At 38.5% G+C, this 18,994-nt stretch overlaps 1 protein-coding gene across 6 annotated transcripts in view; it reads left to right on the forward strand.

Annotated features, from left to right (window-relative positions):
- snap91a (synaptosome associated protein 91a) overlaps positions 1 to 18,994 on the forward strand; it is a 204,727-nt gene that overhangs the window by 111,240 nt on the left and 74,493 nt on the right. For 4 of the 6 annotated variants that reach the window (XM_078542297.1, XM_078542298.1, XM_078542299.1 and 1 more), the window contains 4 exons: positions 6,428 to 6,539; positions 6,771 to 6,877; positions 13,667 to 13,708; positions 18,367 to 18,450. In XM_078542297.1, coding sequence (XP_078398423.1) covers positions 6,428 to 6,539; positions 6,771 to 6,877; positions 13,667 to 13,708; positions 18,367 to 18,450 — 345 coding nt within the window. Of the gene's footprint in view, positions 1 to 6,427; positions 6,540 to 6,770; positions 6,878 to 13,666; positions 13,709 to 13,920; positions 16,003 to 18,366; positions 18,451 to 18,994 lie in introns of those variants that run through there. The other 2 variants (XM_078542302.1, XM_078542301.1) reach the window with 2 other exon arrangements.

An 18,994-nucleotide genomic window follows, 5' to 3' on the forward strand; every position in this document is an offset into this window, starting at 1 on the left:
GGCTGTATAAGATTTTAATTGTGCCAATATCTAAATTGAAGTTGCGCATCCATTTCATTGTTAGTCTGAATGTGTCAATTTCATCTCTAAAGCTGAAAAGACTTTTGGAAGAATTTGATATGGGAACAGAAGATCTCCAAACCCTGCACTAACTACAATTGCTCTATTCCAATTGTTTTGGTATCTTCCTATGTAAGCCACAACATTTCAAAGTGTAGTCCCTGATTTTATACACAAACCCTTGAAAGTGGCCCTTGCTTCATTATTAGTTTGGGCTGTTTGCTGATTGCATGCTCAGCTCCATTTGCCATTTCCCAGACGATGAAGCAGTCCATACCTGCATAATAAGTGGCAGGCAACATTTGTGCCATGTGCCAGGCAATGACAATCTCCCCATAAGAGAGAACCTAACTACCTCCACTTGAAATTCAATGACATTAGCATTGCCATATCCTTCACCAACATCATTGATCAGAAACTCAATTGAAGCAGCTACAAAAATGCTGTGGTCACTATAGTGGGTCAGATTCTGGGTTTCTACAATGAGCAGCTCACCGGACCCCCAAAACCCTCTAAAACCAACAAGGCAAAAGTCAAATGTATAAGGGAATACTCTCCACATGCCTGGCTAAGTGCAACTGCAATATTGCTCCGATCAAGGAAGAAGCAGTCCACTTGATCAGAGCCCCATCCACCAGCTGAAGTATCCACTCCCTCTACCACTGACGTACCCTGTCTGCAGTTTGTACTATTTGCTGGATTCACTATGGCATTAGTAAGGCTTCTTTGGCAAGGCATCTCAAAACCCATAACCACCGCCACCTAGAATGATGAGGGGAGCAGGTGCTTGGGAACAGTATCACCTTCAAAATCCCCTCCAAGTCACATAGCATCCCAACTTGAACATGCATCTTCAGTCCTTCATTACTAGGTCAAAATCGTTGAACTCCCTAACACTATAGGAGGCCCTTTACCACAAGTATTGTGTTACAATCCCTGTGGAAACCGATGACTTTTTAAAGAGATTTGAATTTCCTAGAGACAAACTCAAAGGATCCCACTACAAGGTTTCACATTAAGATTTTTATTGTAACAAACAACGTAAAATCAGCATCGACTAAACATTTCCTAGCAGTCAATTAATTTTCTAAACTACAGAAAAGATATTCCTCACCTCTTTTTCGCTCCCCCCCCCCACTCCCCATCCCTTAACTTTCTTACATGACCAAAAGCCCCACACTGCGTTTATACATTACACCACACTCTCCGAAGAATTGTCGCCTTTACAGAAACCGGTTGAAAGTTACTCCCAGCTTCCAACAGCTGGCTTCTCTCCATTTTGCTGAGTTGTAACATCCAGTCTCTGTCAAACATTGTTTCCCTCAGTCTTTAAGAATCACTTATCCACTCTGGCGACAACTCCTCCCCGGCCATGCCAGGATGGGTGCCTTTAAATCTCCACAGGTCCCGTGTCTGACCAGAGTGAGCTTCCATCAGCATCCTGCCTCGTGGTTAACAGAAACTCCTATTCTGTTCACAGCAGCTGCTGTTTTCCTGTCTCTTTTTCCAGGAAACTCTCCTGCCCACTCACGCTCTATGCCAGAGATCTGTGTCAATAAGTCTGGCAACAGTGAGGCCAGCTGCTTTTTCCTTTGTCTCCAGGTGTTAAAAACTGGCACATTGCTTTCAATAGGGCTTGACAAGGGCCCCTTGTCCCCATGGCAAACAAATCACTTCAGAAATGGCCTACTTGAGATAAGCTGTTGCTGTCTCCAGTGATTTACAAAAAGCCCAATGAAGCTGCTAAAACTGAAAATATACAAGAGAAATTGAATGACATACAAAAATCAATGCTTTGTGTAATCCTGTTGTGAAAATTACTGTTTCAACTAAAGATGTTCCCAAAGAGTCTGAAACTCAGAATGTTAATGTTAATGGGACATTGGAACATTAGACTGACAGCAAAGTTTTAATGGCAGAGACAGCACTCCCTGAGAGTTCTTTTAAGAAGAAAATCAAGTTAGTCAGACATAATTTACCTTGAACAAATGCTTGCTGACTTTTATTTATGGCCCCTGACTTTTATTTATGGGCCCATACTTTCCTAAGTGCCAGTTAATTTTTTTTCTGGATTATTGTTTCTAAAAGTTGCCACCACTAACATTGGGCTGGCTGCCCTGTAATTGCCAAGGTCATCCCTTCTTAATTGTTGAACAGAGGTGTGACATTTGCAATTCTCCGTTTCTCTGGCAACATCCCATATGTTTTTGTCATAGGATGTGCGCATCAGTTCTGATGGAAAGTCATCAACCTGAAACATTAACTCTGTTTCTCTCCACAGATGCTGCCTGATCTGTTGAGTATTTCCAGCCTTTTGTTTTGTTTTTCTTTTGTTTTTATTATAACCGTCTTCTTCATATTTTGCTACCTTGGTTATTATCAAAGCCTGGGAGTTTAATTTTAACTTTGTGTAAGTGAATGAATTTTTACTAGGTCACAATCAAAGCCTTTGTCTTGAGTAAGTCTTCTGTAGCATACTTGGACCCAATCTGTTTAGCTCTTAAAACTTGATAGAGCTGTCATTTTCAACAGATACAGAACTGGCCTTACCTCTTCAGTAAGTAGCCTGTTCAGTAGGGTTACAAATTCCAATATTCCTGACTTGAAGGTTGGTACAGAAAGAAACAGTGACTAACCAGTATCTAGCAGACATTGAGAATGTAGAGGCAAGGACAGGTATTCTCAAAGTACAGTAAGTCCTCACTTTAAAAAGTTGTAGTTACGCTCCTGAAAATCGCGACTTTTAAGTGAATCATGGGTTCCTAGAGGAATAAATGTTAAAGCCGGAATTAAGTTCCTTAATACGTTTCTCGCCTGGAAACACCAAGGTACAAGTTGAAATACTGTACTGTACATGTGCAGCACTGTGCATTCCTAACTGAACTAACTTGCAAAGTAAAATAAGTTACTAAATATAAAATAAATACTGTATAAATTGAAGAGAGAACATTGTGGGGCTATGGGGAAGGAGCAGGGAAGTAGGGCTAGTTGGATAGCTATTTCAAAGAGCTGGCACAGGCATGATAGGCCAAATGGCTTCCTCCTGTGCTATATAATTTGATTACTCGATGATTAGAAGTTGAGAAGAGGCCCCTAAGTCTAATGCTCTGACCCTTTCCCTATACTGCACAGAAAATCTCTGCCAAATTTTGCACTTTAAACTTCAGAAACCTTGTTCCCTAAATGCTTCCTTCTGCAGTTCTTCTAGTTTAACAGCTAAATGCATTTTTTTTAAAAAAATCTTTGGATAACTTTTCAATCATGAAATGCAGCATTACATTTTTACATCTCTTATCTCAGCACATTGTGTTTAGTTGCCCCAGTGATCTTTTTCTGGAGCATTCTTCACCCATTGAAGAAAACATTTAATCCTGTGTCACAGATGATTACCCAAGCTTTCAATTACCTTCAGATGGGTTTCCAGTATTCTTTATCCGAATTTCTACAGATTTATGTCAATAAGATTTCTGTTCACTTGCTGATCTGTGATGCTGATGCGCAATGCCGGCGTGCGACTCCAACACCAGGGTGCAACTCCACTGACAATACATTCATACAAAGTAAAAATGAAAGTGGTGCAAATCAGAAAAACAGGCCCTAAAGAATAAACAACTTTAAAACAAAACTTTAGGCGGGATGACCTAAAGCGAAGACTTACTGTATCCAAGTCCTATCCTACAATTTAATTGCCACCAAATTTTCAGGATTGCAATTGCAATAACACAACAGTTGGTTGAAACTAACCTGTTTCATGGTGAGCTATTTGAGTGAAAGTGTACAGTCAACCTACAATCCTCATTATCCAGAATACAAAATCTTAGCACCTTCTGATGGAACTCTTCAGTCCCTTTTCACGGATACCAAAAAAATGTGAAAATAGATAAGCCAAATTGTGCTTGTAGCTCACTACTGAATTACTTTTATAATTTTTGAACCATAAAGCACTGAGCCAAGTCAGCTAATGAATCCAATATGGTTTTCCCAATCTCCTGCCTGCCCTGATCTCTGCAACTTAACAATACAATGCTTGGTTGTGTTGGCCTGTTGTAAGCTTTCTAAAAACTGTATAAAAAGCTGCAGACTGCAGTGTCAGAATTGAGACATAAACCTATCACAACTAGTCATTTTCTAATGACATTTTTTATTTATTCATTCATGGGATGTGGGTATCACTTGCTAGGTCAGCATTTATTCTCCATCCCTGATTGCCCTCGAGAAGGTGGTAGTGAGCTGCCACCTTGAACCACTGTAATCCATGACTAGAAATTTTATTTATGTTCAATTTTGTTGGAATATACCTAGTAGTATCATCTACCTGTCTTATGATTTGCTCCGCTCTTCACCATTTCAGCAATATATTCCTTCAACCCTGTGGATGTCAAGAGGGGTCTTACGTTTTAGGCTGTATTTTCCACATAATGTAGTTTTACTCTGAATAGTCACATGCTATGCTCATAAGTGAGCTATGTTGATTGCACCCAATTTTCCACAGCTGTATCAGTATTGTTGTTCATAGCTGCATGTGCAAATGAAGGTAACTAAATGTAGACAATTAACAAATGGCATAATCACAAGACAAAGCTAGTTGCACGAGGAAAATCTCTGAGTGGGGGCGGCATTTCAATCATTTGGGAACTTTCATCCAGACTTGAAAGGGACATAATAAAATAACTAGAAAAAATGAAGTGACATGACCACTATGTGGCTGCTGAAATGGGGATGGTGCTGCATGCCAGTTACTGTTTGCCACTTCAGGGCAACATCTCCATAAATCAGAATTTCAGCATGCTTTGGTGGGAGAGAGCTTCTCTAGTGCTGTCTGACTTTCCCTATAATACTTTCAGATTTGGAATCCTCTTTGATAAACCTATTGGTGTAGTGAAGAAGCAGATTTTTTAAAAATGAAGAAAATTGGCAATAAGGTATGGAACAGTGACTCTAATCAAGCTGAAAAAATTAGTTGGGTTTCTCTCTACTGTTTTAGGATATATTTTGTCCAGACCATTGGAAGAATCTTGCATACCTGAATGAAACAATTGTAACTGGATCTAACTCCTAAGAAATATGACATTTGGCTGAACTGTCCTTTGCCTGAAATAAATATTCCTGTTTTTTCATGAGATTAGGCTGATGAGCATTTGACCAAAATAAGTCAGAAAGTCAGTCAAACAATTTGCATAGCAATATTTTAATGCACTGTGACTTCGTATTGACACTGCTCCCTGCAAGAAATGACTAGAAGGAAGATTGAGATTTGTAGAATAGAACTAAGTACAAAGGAAGCTAAATTGAATACTTTGAAATACAAATAAAGGGCACACACTAACATTGAAAAACACCTGTACATATGCAGATGGCAATGATTAAACTTTTAAAGGTTTTGCATAGAACTTTGCTTCCCTTTTGAAACAACTTTTTCATAAATCCGTAATCTTTCCACTGATCCTTGAGCTAAGGTGCCACTTCTAATTGAAAGATTGAATGGGTGATGGTGCATGAAATAAAGCAATGAGCCATGAATTATAGTTAGTGTCTCAAGTGACTGACCACGCATGCATTTGATTACGGCATATGGAATTTTTTGAACTGCTATCAGACCTAAAGTTTGTCTTTTACTCCATATATTGATGTAGCCTTTGAATGAAGGTAATAGGGGTGTGGTTAACCTCGTCCTTACAAATGACATTTCCCATACAAGGGAAAATTTGTCACAGGGGAGCTTTAACCTAATATTAGATGTGTTTCCCTCCCCTGCATCGAACTTTTTAAATTCATGGTTGTAGTTTCTGGCTGTTGGGGTGAAAGAAACTGTGTTTTAATTTTCTTCACTCTTTCCCCACCCCACAACCCAGACCATCTGATGAAGAAGCTGATTCATGGTTTTACTATTATTCATTCTCGAAAAGCAGTGGAGGCGTTGATACTCCTTCTTGCTTTATTCAGAATCTGGAAGGAAAGACACATATAGAAGAAGTGAAGTGAAAAAGGCCGTTTGTTACAAACTACCTCCTGGAGTTTTTGTGTGTGGACAATACTTAATTTTGTTAATCACTTTGTAATTGAGTCTTGAGTAGCATGATTTGTTCTCGAGCATTTCGATCATTTTTAAATTACAATATTTGCTATACTTAAATGTAGTATGTGACTTTGTTTTGCTTTTATGGCAGCTGACCACCTTGCAACATTCAGCATGAACCTGATCATTCTGTTAGCGTCTGCATGGAAAAAGCATTCATTGCATCATAACTTGCATAGCTACTTGTGTGTGTGAATCTGTCAAGAACTGAATGATGATACTTGTAGATGCACTGAAACAAAAATTTAGTCTGCAACTACACTGATAAATGATCATGATTTGGTATTGCAGGTCAGCCCTGGTGAATTGTCAAATGGAGTAATAAATGCAGCTTTCTTGCTACTTTTCAAAGATCTAATCAAATTATTTGCGTGTTACAATGATGGAATCATTAATTTGTTAGGTGAGTACAATTGCATAAATTGAGACCAAATAGAAAAAAAAACATGTTCCATTACTGATGCAAACTTTGTGCAGATGTTGTCGACAACATTAGCTTCAGCATTCAAAGCACCATCTCTTTTTGCTTACTATTAACGTGCTGATGTATATCTAAACCCTTGGACTCTTAACTTCTGCTGGAAAAGTATTAACATTTGGTAATACAGTTAAATGTCATTTTTTCTGATTTTAGAAAAATATTTTGAAATGAAGAAGGGACAATGTAAAGAAGCACTAGAAATTTATAAAAAATTTCTCACTAGAATGACGAGAGTTTCAGAATTTCTTAAAGTCGCTGAAGTAAGTAATTAACTGGTATCCACTTGATGTTTGTAGCCTCTGGAGCATTGCCTTGTATTGACTTTCTTTGTTGACTACTTTAAAGTTTGAAGATTGATCCTGAGAGAAAATACACAATGATACCTACAGAATATAATAAAACAAAACAAATAAGACACAAGATTTGTAGTTTTAAAATTTTCGCTTGCTGCCTTTATCTGTACGTTAGATTTTGGTGCTTCCCTCTGACCCTATTTCCTTTTTTTTCTGTCAGTTTACCATAAGCATGTTTTTAAGTTCTCATTCTCTGACCTAAATATTATACTGCTGTGGACCATCACTCATACTGAACTGCAACTCTTAGCTACTGTACCCATTATTTTATTAAACTTATTCTGCACTGCATTATTATTTTAGTTTGAATACCTCTTAAAATTAAAACATTATATATTCATAAATGTAATGTTTTATATATACACCATGGTGCTGTGATCCTGCTGTGATTTGGTATTTGGGCAACTCATTGATCTGATCAGCTGTAACATCCCTATGTGTGTTGCATGGTCAGGTCCAATCAAGTTTTATTTATTGTATTAGTATAGCAATTTATCATATTTCAGGTTGGATTGCTTAAGTTGTGTTTGAAGTTAACATTTGACTTTACAAGTGTGCCAGGGTGTAATTGAGCACCAATGTCTCATTAAAAAATTGTAAAAACGTTTTCCAAAATTTGAAATTCATAAAATATTGTCTTTGTATTCACCTTGTTCTATTAATTGTTGCCATTTGGGTCCAGCCTTAAATATCACATAGCCCATAGCATAGCTCAAAATTAAGCAGACATTGCTTTAGAGTAGCATGTACATTGGGAATTAAATTGATGGAAGGCAATGTTCTAATTGATATTTTTAAGAAATCTGCAAATTGTGAACCTGTTGGAAAGTTATAGACATAAACTTGTGTATGAACCATGCATGATGCAAGTTAGTAGATTTCCAGTGTGTTGCACCGCCATTTAAAGCTCCCATTCTTGTTTCCAATTGTATGTTTGCTCTTTAAATTTGGTGACCTTAACTCTGTTACTTCTCCTGCATTTGGATGCATAAATAATTGGCATTCTCCCAAAATCAGGCAGAGGTCCCAGTAAAATGATGTTCTAGGATCCAACATTTGGCACGTGTTGCTGAAAAAGCTGAACATCTAGAATGCGAGCAGGTAGTTATGTGGTCTCAGGAGATTGAGTGGAGTTTTGTACATATAGCACCTTTCTTAGTGGTGCTTCCAGTTTGTAGGTCTAATAGCTTTCAGGGCAAATCGAGGAAATATTAAGAATGATAAGATGGGTGATAGGCAGACTGAGGGCACGAAAAGGATTACATCAGGCTGAAGTGGACTGCAAAATAACAACAGCACATTATATTTATGTAGAATATGTAATGTAGTAAAATATCCTAATCACTTCACAGGAGCATTATCAGTTTGGCACAGAGTCCTTAAGCAGATATTAGGACATGGCTCAAAGCAAGGGTTAATTTAAGATCTTGAAGGTAATTGATGGAAGGTTGTTCATTAGTGTGTTGGAATAATCAAGTCTGGAGGTAGTGAAGACGTGGATGAGGGTTTCAGTAGATGAGCAGATGATATTATGCTGGTGGAAATAAGTAGTTTTGGTATTGGTGGGGACATGCAAGCAGAAGTTCATCTTGAGCTGAAATACGACTCCAAGGTTACGAAAAGTCTGGTTCAGCCTTACAGTGACCAGGGAGTGGGATGTTGTCAGTGAGGGACCAAAGACAATGGATGTGGTCTTGCTAATATTTGGAGCAAATCATTGATCATCCAGTGCTGGATGTTGGGCAGGCAGTTTGACAAATTAGACAATGGAGGAGTAGAGAAGGGTTGTGGTGATGTAGAGTTGGTTATCATCAGCATACATGTGGAATCTGATGTTGTATTTTCGGATGTTGTCACCAAGAGTTAGCATTGAGATGAGGCACCTGAGGAAGTAGCTTAGTGAATTGGTCACATGCTGGTGGGGTATCTTCATGTATCATTAGAAATAGTGATGCTCGAGGATTGGAAAAGATTGAATACAATGCCAGTTTATAAAGAGGAACACACACCTTTAGAACTGGACAATGAGACTGAATTATGCAATGATGGCAGATTTCCTTCCCTAAAGAACATTAATGAACCAGATGGAATTTTACAACAGTCAGCAATTCATGGTCACCATTACTGGGCTGGCTTTTAATTCCAGATTTATTAATTAATTAAGTTTGAATTCCACCAGCTGGTCGAACATGAACCAGTGTCCCCAGAACATTACAATAATTTATATAAATTTTTCTTTTCCCACCTATTTCCATTATTTTTAAATGTATTTCCATCCATTGTTTTATCTCTACCTTTTAGCCTATTTCGATCCCTTCCCCCCACCCCACCCCCACTAGGGCTATCTGTACCTTGCTCGTCCAGCTTTCTACCCTTAATGTCACCTATTAGCGCATTCCTTGGATAATATCACCACCTTCAACACCTTTGTCCTTTTGTCTATGACATCTTTTGGCAATCTCCACCTATTACTGGCCCTCTATCCAGCTCTACTTGTCCCCCCCTCCTTAAACCAGCTTATATTTCACCTCTTTTCTATTTTTCTTTAGTTCTGTTGGAAGAGTCATACGGACTCGAAACGTTAACTGTGTTCCTCTCCGCAGATGCTGCCAGACCTGCTGAGTTTTTCCAGGTATTCTTATTTTTCCCCAGAACGTTAGCCTGGGCCTCTGGATTGCTAGTCCAGTGACATTACCACTATGCCACCATCTCCCCTTAAATTGATAAAAGAAGCAATGATGACACGTGGAAAAGCTTTTTCAAGCAGCAAGTAGCTGGGATCTGGAATTCACTGCCTGAGTGTGGTGGAGGCTGGATCAAAAGGGAATTGGATTATTTTCTGATAAGGAAGAATAGTGGGACTATGGGAAGAAGGTGTGGGGAGTGGCACGAGGCATTGCTCCTTCGGAGAGCCAGCATGGATATGATGGGCCGAATGCCACCCTCCTGTGCTGTAAGCATTCTGTGATTTTGACCATGGATGGCATTCAATCCCTCTACACCTTCATTCCTTGCCAGGATGCTCTCGGAGCGCCCCACTGCTTCCTGGAATAGAGGCCCTACCATTTGCCACCACACTCCTGCACTTGACTGAGCTTGTTCTCACAAACAATTTCTGCACTCAGTCCCTCCAAATATTATGGGTGATTAAAGTACTCAAATTACTGTGAAATCTATTTGATCGCATCTGCACTGCATTTTCCAGAATCGAAGCATTTTGTTTTGGTTTCTGGCAAGCTATATTCAGCATGCTTGTTACACCTTCGAGAATGTTTTGTGACCAGATTCCATTTTGCAAATAGGATTGTTTATTAAATCCTGAAATAATATCAAGAATAGGAAATATCTAACTGTAAAAGAATTCCATTTCACCATTGAGAACACATTTCATGCTGGCATCACTCTGACATTAGTGGAAGTGCTGTTCCTATTTATTCTAAGAGCCCAAAAAATAAATCTTGTGCTCAACAGAACAAAATGGAACAAAGTTGTGTTTGCGCCAAAGTTCATGCTACTGCAAATTTGTATATATTTGTTGTCCGACGTAGCTGTTATGAATTGACTGAGGTAGCTACTAATTTTCGCCACCTGTGACCTTTTTTGGCAGTTTTGCAGTGATTTATTTTGAGCCTATAAGCTACCCAAATAAACACGTCAAATCTCATTCACTATTAAAACATTTCTTCTCGCTCTACCTTCCTCATTCTCTGTACTACCCTTCTGCCCTCTCCTCCCATTTTCACCTGATTCTGAAAAGCTCTAACCCATATCCCCTTTGTATTTTTAGCTCCATGTACCAGTATATATTTTTTATTTAGGCTATTTATCTCTTGTGATGGTGCACATCAACAAAAAATAATTGGGGCAACTTTTCCTCTTCGTTGTAAAACATCATAATAGAGCCTATTTAGCGTCTTTTAATTTAAGTGGCTGGGAAGTCGGACATGCTTCAGCATGGATGTGTGATCCTTCTGATCTGCTTTTCCCCTGACATCCTCTCCTCAGGCAATGCTTTAAGCCCAAATGCCAGAAGAAAATGTGTACACTCTATCCTTGTAACTGCTTCTGCTTTCTCTTGTTCCTAATTGGTTTGTCTTCCTGTGCTTTTCATTTTTATTTTTCCCTGGTTTCAGTGACCATTTTGATCTAAGCTTGCCCAGTTTATGCCTGTGTGATAGGAACTTGGTCTCCCTTGTAAAATTGTGCCATTGTACATGTGCAGTTGCCTATTTTCTTCCCTTTTTTAAAAAACTCAACATTTTTGACCTGGTACATCAAATGTTGCCATACATCCCAGTTCACAGAATCACAGAATTGTTACTGTGTCGAAGGAGGTCATTCGGCCCATCATATCTGCACCAGCTCTCTGAGCCTTTTAACTTAGTGCCAATCTCCCATCTTTTCCCCATAACCCTGCATTGTTTCTATTTAGATAATCATCCAATATCCTCTTAAATGCCTCAATTGAACCTACCTCCACCACACTTTGAAGCAGTGCATTCCAAATCCTAACTACTCGCTGTGTGAAAGTTTTTTTTTCACTCCTTATTTGCTGCTTTTGCAAAACACCTCAAAACTGTGCCCTCTGGTTCTCGATCCGTTTATGAGCGGGAACAGTTTCTCCTTATCTACTCTGTCCAGGCCCCTCATTATTTTGAAAACTTCTTTCAAATCTCCTCTCAACCTTCTCTCCAAGGAAAACAGTCCCAAATTCTCCAGTCTTTCCTCATAACTGAAGTGTCTCACCCCTGGAACCATTCTCGTAAACCTCTTCTGCACTCTCTCTCCAATGCGTTCACATCCTTCCTATAGTGTAGTGCCCAGACCAGTACACAATACTCTAGCTGAGGCCTAAGTCCATCATAACCTCCCTGCTCTTGTACTGTATGTCCCTATTAATGAAGCCTAGAATACTGTATGCTTTGGAAACAGCTCTCTCTACCTGTCCTGCCACCTTTAATGACTCACGTACATATACACCCAGGTCTCTCTGCTCCTGCACACACTTTAGAATAGTATCCTTTATTTTATACTGTCTCTCCATGTTCTTTGTACCAAAGTGTATCACCTTGCATTTCTCCACATTGAGCGTCATCTGCCACCTATCTGCCCACTCCACAAATGTGACTATGTTCTTTTGAAGTTCTACACTGTCATCCTCGCAGTTTACAATTCTCCCAAGTTTTGTGTTGTCCGCAAACTTTGAAATTGTCCCCTGCACACCAAGATCTAGATAATTTATGTAAATCAGGAAGAGCAAGGGTCCCAATACCGACCACTGGGGAACTCCACTACAAACCTTCTTCCAGCCCGAAAAATACCCATTAACCGCTACTCTGTTTCCTATCCCTCGGCCAATTTTGTATCCTACTGTCCCTTTTATTCCATGACCTATAGCTTTCCTCACAAGTCTGTTGTGTGGCACTGTATCAAACACCTTTTGGAAGTCCATATACACCACATCAACAGCCTTGCCCTCATCAACCATCTCTGTTACCTCTTCAAAAAACTCCAGCAAATTAGTTAGACACAATTTTCCTTTAACAAATCCATGCTGACTCTTCTGAATCAATCCAAATTTTTCCATGTGATTATTAATTCTATCCCACATAATTGTTTCTAAAAGTTTCCCCACCACCGAAGTTAAACTGACTGGTCTGTAATTGCAGGGCAGATCTTCACAACCTTTTTTGAACATGGGCGTAATGTTTGCAATTCTCCAGTCCTCTGGCACCTCCCCCGAATCCAGGGAACATTGAAAGATTATTGCCAGTGCCTCTGCAATTTCCACTCTCAGTTCTTTCAGTTTTCTTGAATACATCTCATCTGGTCCCGGTGCCTTATCAACTTTAAGTACCTAATACAATATAAAACAGTACTTTATCGTAAAAGATGCGCACAAGTAAATTATTAAATGAATGCAAGTCTGGAAATAAAATGCTAAATTTAACGCAGAAAGTGACTTTCAGGACTTTTTGTACATATGCTTGCCCTTTTTACTGGAATTCTGTTTACAGTTTCCCTGCATGAAGAAAAGCATTCAAGTAGTGGCCTCCTAGAATGTACCAGTGTTATTCTTAGAGCTGAAACTTCCAGAATGCAGCCTGAAGGCTGCCATATTTTAAAAATCTAATTCAGGATAGGAACAAATAGACAGTTTTGTTAATCGTCAAAATGTTCTGGTGCTTTAAGGACAGCTTGATTTTTGACCAGACAAACACAGTTTTCATCTCTTAGATGCAGATCCATGAAAAGTTGTCTCAGAGCAGTTGACATCACATTTCCCTGTGTTGCTTGTTGTGAAGGCATTGTTTTGCATTGTAGCACAGAAATCAATGAGCACTGTTCTTTGAGGACCATTGTTTTCAATATTTTTTTTAAAAATTGTAATCTCTGCTCTCAGCTGATCAACTCTTTGCTGATCTGCCATACTCTCCAACCCCCAATGAGTTATACTCAATTGTTTAAAATGGGCCCATGCTAAGTACCACAGCCACACTTCATCCCCAAAGTGCCAATGAATAATGGTGATTCTTTTTTAATATGTACCCACATAATCAAAATGATGCTTTGAAAGTTGTGAAATAACATTCACCAAGACCTTTATAGTGCAATGCCAAAATAATCGCAGATTCATGGAATGTGTAATGAGAGTTCTGCAACAACATATTAACTTGTTGTTTTTATGTTTTACAGCAAGTAGGGATTGACAAAGGTGACATTCCTGATCTGTCTCAAGTAAGTTTTTAATATTCATTTTACATTCTGGTGGACTAATTTTAAAAGTCATGTTATAAATGCATATGAACCTAGCACGCTGACATTACCTGGCCTCGTCTGCTTATGATGGAGGCCCAGTGGAGTAAGATCTTAATAGGTAAATTAGCTTATCATGCTGTTCCAGTTCCAACTTCCATTTGTTATTCCTTGTGATACTGGTTTATTTGCAGATTATCTGGACTGCAGGAGCAGTGGCCTATACACTGGCACTAAATAATTCTCACCCAGATCATATATGCGATCCGAAAAATGAAGAGCGATGTTTTAACCACAAAGAACAAAACTGGGTTTTGCAAGGGATAATGACAGGGACATGCTCCTTCTGTTCTCTGTTCTCTCTGAGGTTACAGATTCATCCTGGAGACAGAGTATGAGTAATATATGTTGCTTTGCAGTTTGAACAGCATCAGTGAAACAAAATGAATCCCAATTTCACTTAAGAAATGGTCTCTACTTAAACATGTCAGAACTTGTCACAATTTAAAGTTTTTAATCATCTATCCAGTGGAGCCAATGCATTCATATTTTGATCCACTAGCAAAACAATACTTTCCTTTAAAACTACAGGAAGTGCAAGAAAGTCGAAAGACTGAACTTGCTTAATGTTTGTACGTGTGTGCCTGAATACTGCATCCGTGGAAAAAAAAACTCCCATGGGTAAATTATTGTGGTGGGATCCACAAGTAGGTTTGGTGGCATCACTATTCCTGTAATTTTTTTTTCTCGCACCAACTGCTACCTTTAATAGAACGTACATCAGCATAAAGTGTTCATCTATGATTCCATTTACGTAATACAAGTCCAAAGCAAATGCTAAAAATTGTACGTCATTCTGCGCATGTTTTCTATGCTATCCAGGTGGTTTGATACAAGGCAATCTTAATGTGATTTTAAGAAACTTCCAAAAGGATTAAAAACTTCTTGGAACCTGCTCTTAATTTTGCCTAAAGTACCTTTACAGTTAACAGCAAAATTTGCTCAATCCTCACATTGGGGCTTGTAACTTAGCACAGAGCAATTGATGTTTGTGACAATGAATTATTATTAGCGCTGTTTTGATTCTAGTGTTGTATAATAGCGTCATTATTACCTTTTAATGTATAAAGTGTTCAATGAATATTAAAGAAGTGACAATGATTTCAGTTCTTTGTAGCTAATGGTAACATTTCACTAAGACCTTTTGGCTGCATTTAGCTACTCCTTTCAGGAATACTTGTTTGATAAAGTGATGGGATATTTTGCAGGTGTGCATTGGTGGATCCAATCAACTTCTGTATAAGAAATGTTTTGGCTCTGTGCTACGGTAGAAAGTTAATGTGGAAAACCCAATCTCATGCCAAAATCTGCATTTCTTAATGTGCAAGTCTGCATTATTTTGGATAGGGATAAACCAAAATAGGTTCCTCCTTACAGAATGTCAAAAACTGCATTTGATATGTTAAATTTAGGTATAGAGAATTGTTAATCAATTTAAATAACTATGGAGATGAAGAATGAATGCAGAAGTGTGGCATTATCATAAAAGCAAAATACTGTCGAAGCTGGAGATCTGAAAAAAACAGTGCTAGAAAAACTCAGTATGTCTGGCAGCATGTGTGGAGAGAGAAACAAAGTTAACATTTCAAGTCTAATATGACTTCAGAACCCTTTCATTCCTGAAACAGTATTTTTGAAGCTTTATACTTACCTTCAGCTAAACATGGTAGTGCCTAAAGTTCTGAGATTGCCAAACATTTTGTTTTTAAAGCTATCATAATGTCATATGCTGACAGATTTCACCCTAGATCTATCTGACAAACTTCCATACCTTTTTATTTTGCCAATTAGTATGTGGCAATACATCATTACTTAATTTGTATCAAAACTTCACTGTTTAAATGTACATTTTATGTTACTTTCTAAAAGGAAGGAATATGGAGTACATGATGGCCCGGATTTTATGGGGATTGGGGAGATGGTGCGGTGGCGGGAGATTGATGTCAAACTGTCAGCATTCACCATCATTACCCCCTCTGCATCAGGCATGCATAGATTAGTACGGAAATTCAGAAGTTGCATTCTGTCATTCAGTGCCACGCTACAGGCTATGCTGTGGAGTTCCCAGAACCAGTAGCCACGCAATCAGCAAGAACTTCAACCTCCCCACTCGCACATCACTGGTGGAAACCCTTTGAAAAGTTGCACTTAGCTTGGTCAATGTAACTGGGTTTTTAACAGTGATGTGATTTAATTAAAGTTGATTAACAGTAAAACTGGCCCTGGCAGAATTTTATATTTGTACAGTATGATAAATGAATAATTAGTAAATTCTTTTAACTTTTTTTAAATTAAATTTTTTTCACTATTTTAGCTTCTACCTTCACCCAACTTTAATTTGCTCTACGTTTTAAAAAAAAGGAAAGAAAAATTGTGATTTTTATCTTAATGCTTTTTGTTTCCTGTTTGGGTATTTGAAAATCCTTTAAGATGATTGGCTGCTTATACAGTGTAGGAGTTCCCCTTTTCCCTCAGAGACCCTCCCCACACTCAAGTTCGTGACACCAGATTCACAAGTGTATGGCTTGAACAGAATGATCAGCGAGACAAGTTTCTTACAATTCACATTTGCTTTATTGAATCACCCACAACCCCTCAGTACAAAACCCAAAATTTAAAACAATCCATTCCCAGTACCCAACACAGTCAGTGACCATGACTCGGTTAAAACTTTCAAAAACACAGGCAAAACACCATGCCCTGTCCTGAAACCTTAAGAAAAAAAACCCTCCGACCAATATCACCAAGATATAGCTGAAACAAGTTACAAGGTACTAGCAAAAAACACCAAGTTTTCGCCCCAAACCTTCACAAAACCCTCAGACCAATATCACTACGATTTGGCTGAAACTTAGTCCGCCACACGGCTGGCCTTAGTCCGGTGTTGACTGTAGGCCTAAGTCAAGGTGACCAAACTCGACCCTCGACCCTTCTGTCTGCAACCCAAAATTCTCAGGCCAGTATCACGATATGGTTGAAAATACTTACAACCCACAACACGGCTGGTCCTTCCGGAGAGAAGGTCTGCGAGCCAGGTTGACCCTTCCTGACCCCCCTCCTCGACTATAGCCCAAATGCTCAGATCTGCTCTGCTTTTATAATAATCTAACTCAGGACACGTCAAAACATTTCATGTTGTTCCAATGTCCACTAGTTGATTTCACACAAAGTCCAGACAAATGCCATCAGCTCCTGCAGGTTGAAACAATACAGGGTTTTCCATGGAAGCTGTATCCAGACGAATATTATCAGTTCTCATTGTATGAGCAATTCTCCTGCTGTTTGAGGTGGCACAGTAACAGCACCTGGCTCCAAAGTTAATGAGAGTTTGAATGACCCTGTTCCTGTATTATTGTCTGTGGTGGTTGAATAATTCCTTGAGTGTATTGTATTGATGATATGTCCTTTGTGCCATTGTATTGGGTAATCAGACTTCTTGATCGCGTTAGTTCAATGTCCAAACCCTTTTGATGAGTCACTGTGTTTTCACTAAATGTCTGAATTAACCCCTTGCTCTCCAGCCCTGTACTGCTGACTGCAGCTTATATTTTTGAAATTTATAGTTCCATAAATTTCTCAGTTGGAGGGGATTTTGATCCTACAACAGGCTGATGACATCATTCCAGCTCCATCCTGGGAATTCCCAGAAAAGAACATGGCAATCAGTTGCATTACCACTGCACAGTGATAGAGCTGAAATTCTCACCAGAGCGATCACTAGATCTTAGTGCAAAACTTAGTCCAAGGTCAATGGTGAGCACCTTTGCTTCACTGCTAACTCCAGGCGTTGACTTTATTGACAAGGCGTTGTAAAGGCTTATATCTGTAACCACAAATGCTGCGATTTAACTTACTGCTTTGAATAAAATTGAGACTTCATAATTATACAAAACATGCTAAATGGCTTAGAGGGTTTTGAGGTTAAAAGAAGTCTTGACTATTAAGTGCATGTGCTATTTTATTGAAGTACCGAATTATAATTGAGATCAAAATTTCAAGCACTCATGTTACATTAAACAATCTAAATGACTCAAAGTTTGAATAACCAAATATAAATTTAGGCTAAGATTGCTTTCAGGTGTATGAACACAGATAAAGGCTATCCACTATTTTGGTCCCACTATTGAATAGCCTATGATATTTGCTATGCAGTTCATGCATAAATAATGACTAGCTCAACAAAGATCGCTGTCGAATGTTGGCCTAGCCTGGCCACTACCTATGGCAGTGAAGCAGGAGGAGAATATCTGGTACAGGAGGAATTCTTAAAGCAGCTTTGATTGCATTTATAAAACTTTTAATTGCTGAAGTATTAATGTTCATGAATGTATTTTCTAAGAGTAGAGTTAAATGTGACATAAAATACATTGGATAAAGCACTTTGTTTGCCAGAAGGTAACACTGAGATACCTAGCAAAGATCAAAAAGATTCTTCTGGGATTTACTATTCCTGATGAAGTGTTTTACAGTTAAATTCATGTGATTGGCCACAGCCCAACTAATCTGTCATCAGCAGTAATATACAGGCAAAATGTGGATGTTTGTTTACTTTCTTATAACAATTCTCTTTGAAAATGCAGGCAATACACCGGAGAATTCTTGCTGACCTTAAAAATTCTGACACTGAAAATTCACCTTTTAAAGACTGTACCATTGATAATCCGGTAACCGTCCATGTTATCCACTATAACTTTGGTTTGCTGATCTTTCTATTACTGTATTTGAGGTTATTGAATTAGATTGCCCAATGGATACTTAATTAACTCAGTATTTAGATTGACTTAGAATCTGATAACTGACTTTATATAACCTCACTTTTCAAAAATCATCTTGACAACAGCGGGAGCATCTGGTAAATAGCTATGATATAGTTGCTTGGTGTTCAATGCAATCCATAGATTTCCCTTTGGAGAATATATCTTTGTAAAGGCGCATCAAATACTTCACTTAAAAAAAAACAAACATGAATAAATTTGATCTTTCAGTGCTTCTGGTTGAACCAGTTTACACACATCCAAAATACCCTATCCAACCAAAGGTTCACAGACTACACTTGGATCTTTAAACTATTTATTGATGCATAGAAAGGTATTGACTTCATTTAAGTCTTAGAATAAAAACTCAACAGTGATATGTAGATCCAGTAACCAACAATCAAAAGAACTGGGGCTAGTGTTGATATAGAAACAGAAACTGCAGGAACTACTC

This window comes from Cetorhinus maximus, chromosome 5 (genome assembly GCF_964194155.1).
Source record: "Cetorhinus maximus chromosome 5, sCetMax3.hap1.1, whole genome shotgun sequence".
NCBI classification, from domain to species: domain Eukaryota; kingdom Metazoa; phylum Chordata; class Chondrichthyes; order Lamniformes; family Cetorhinidae; genus Cetorhinus; species Cetorhinus maximus.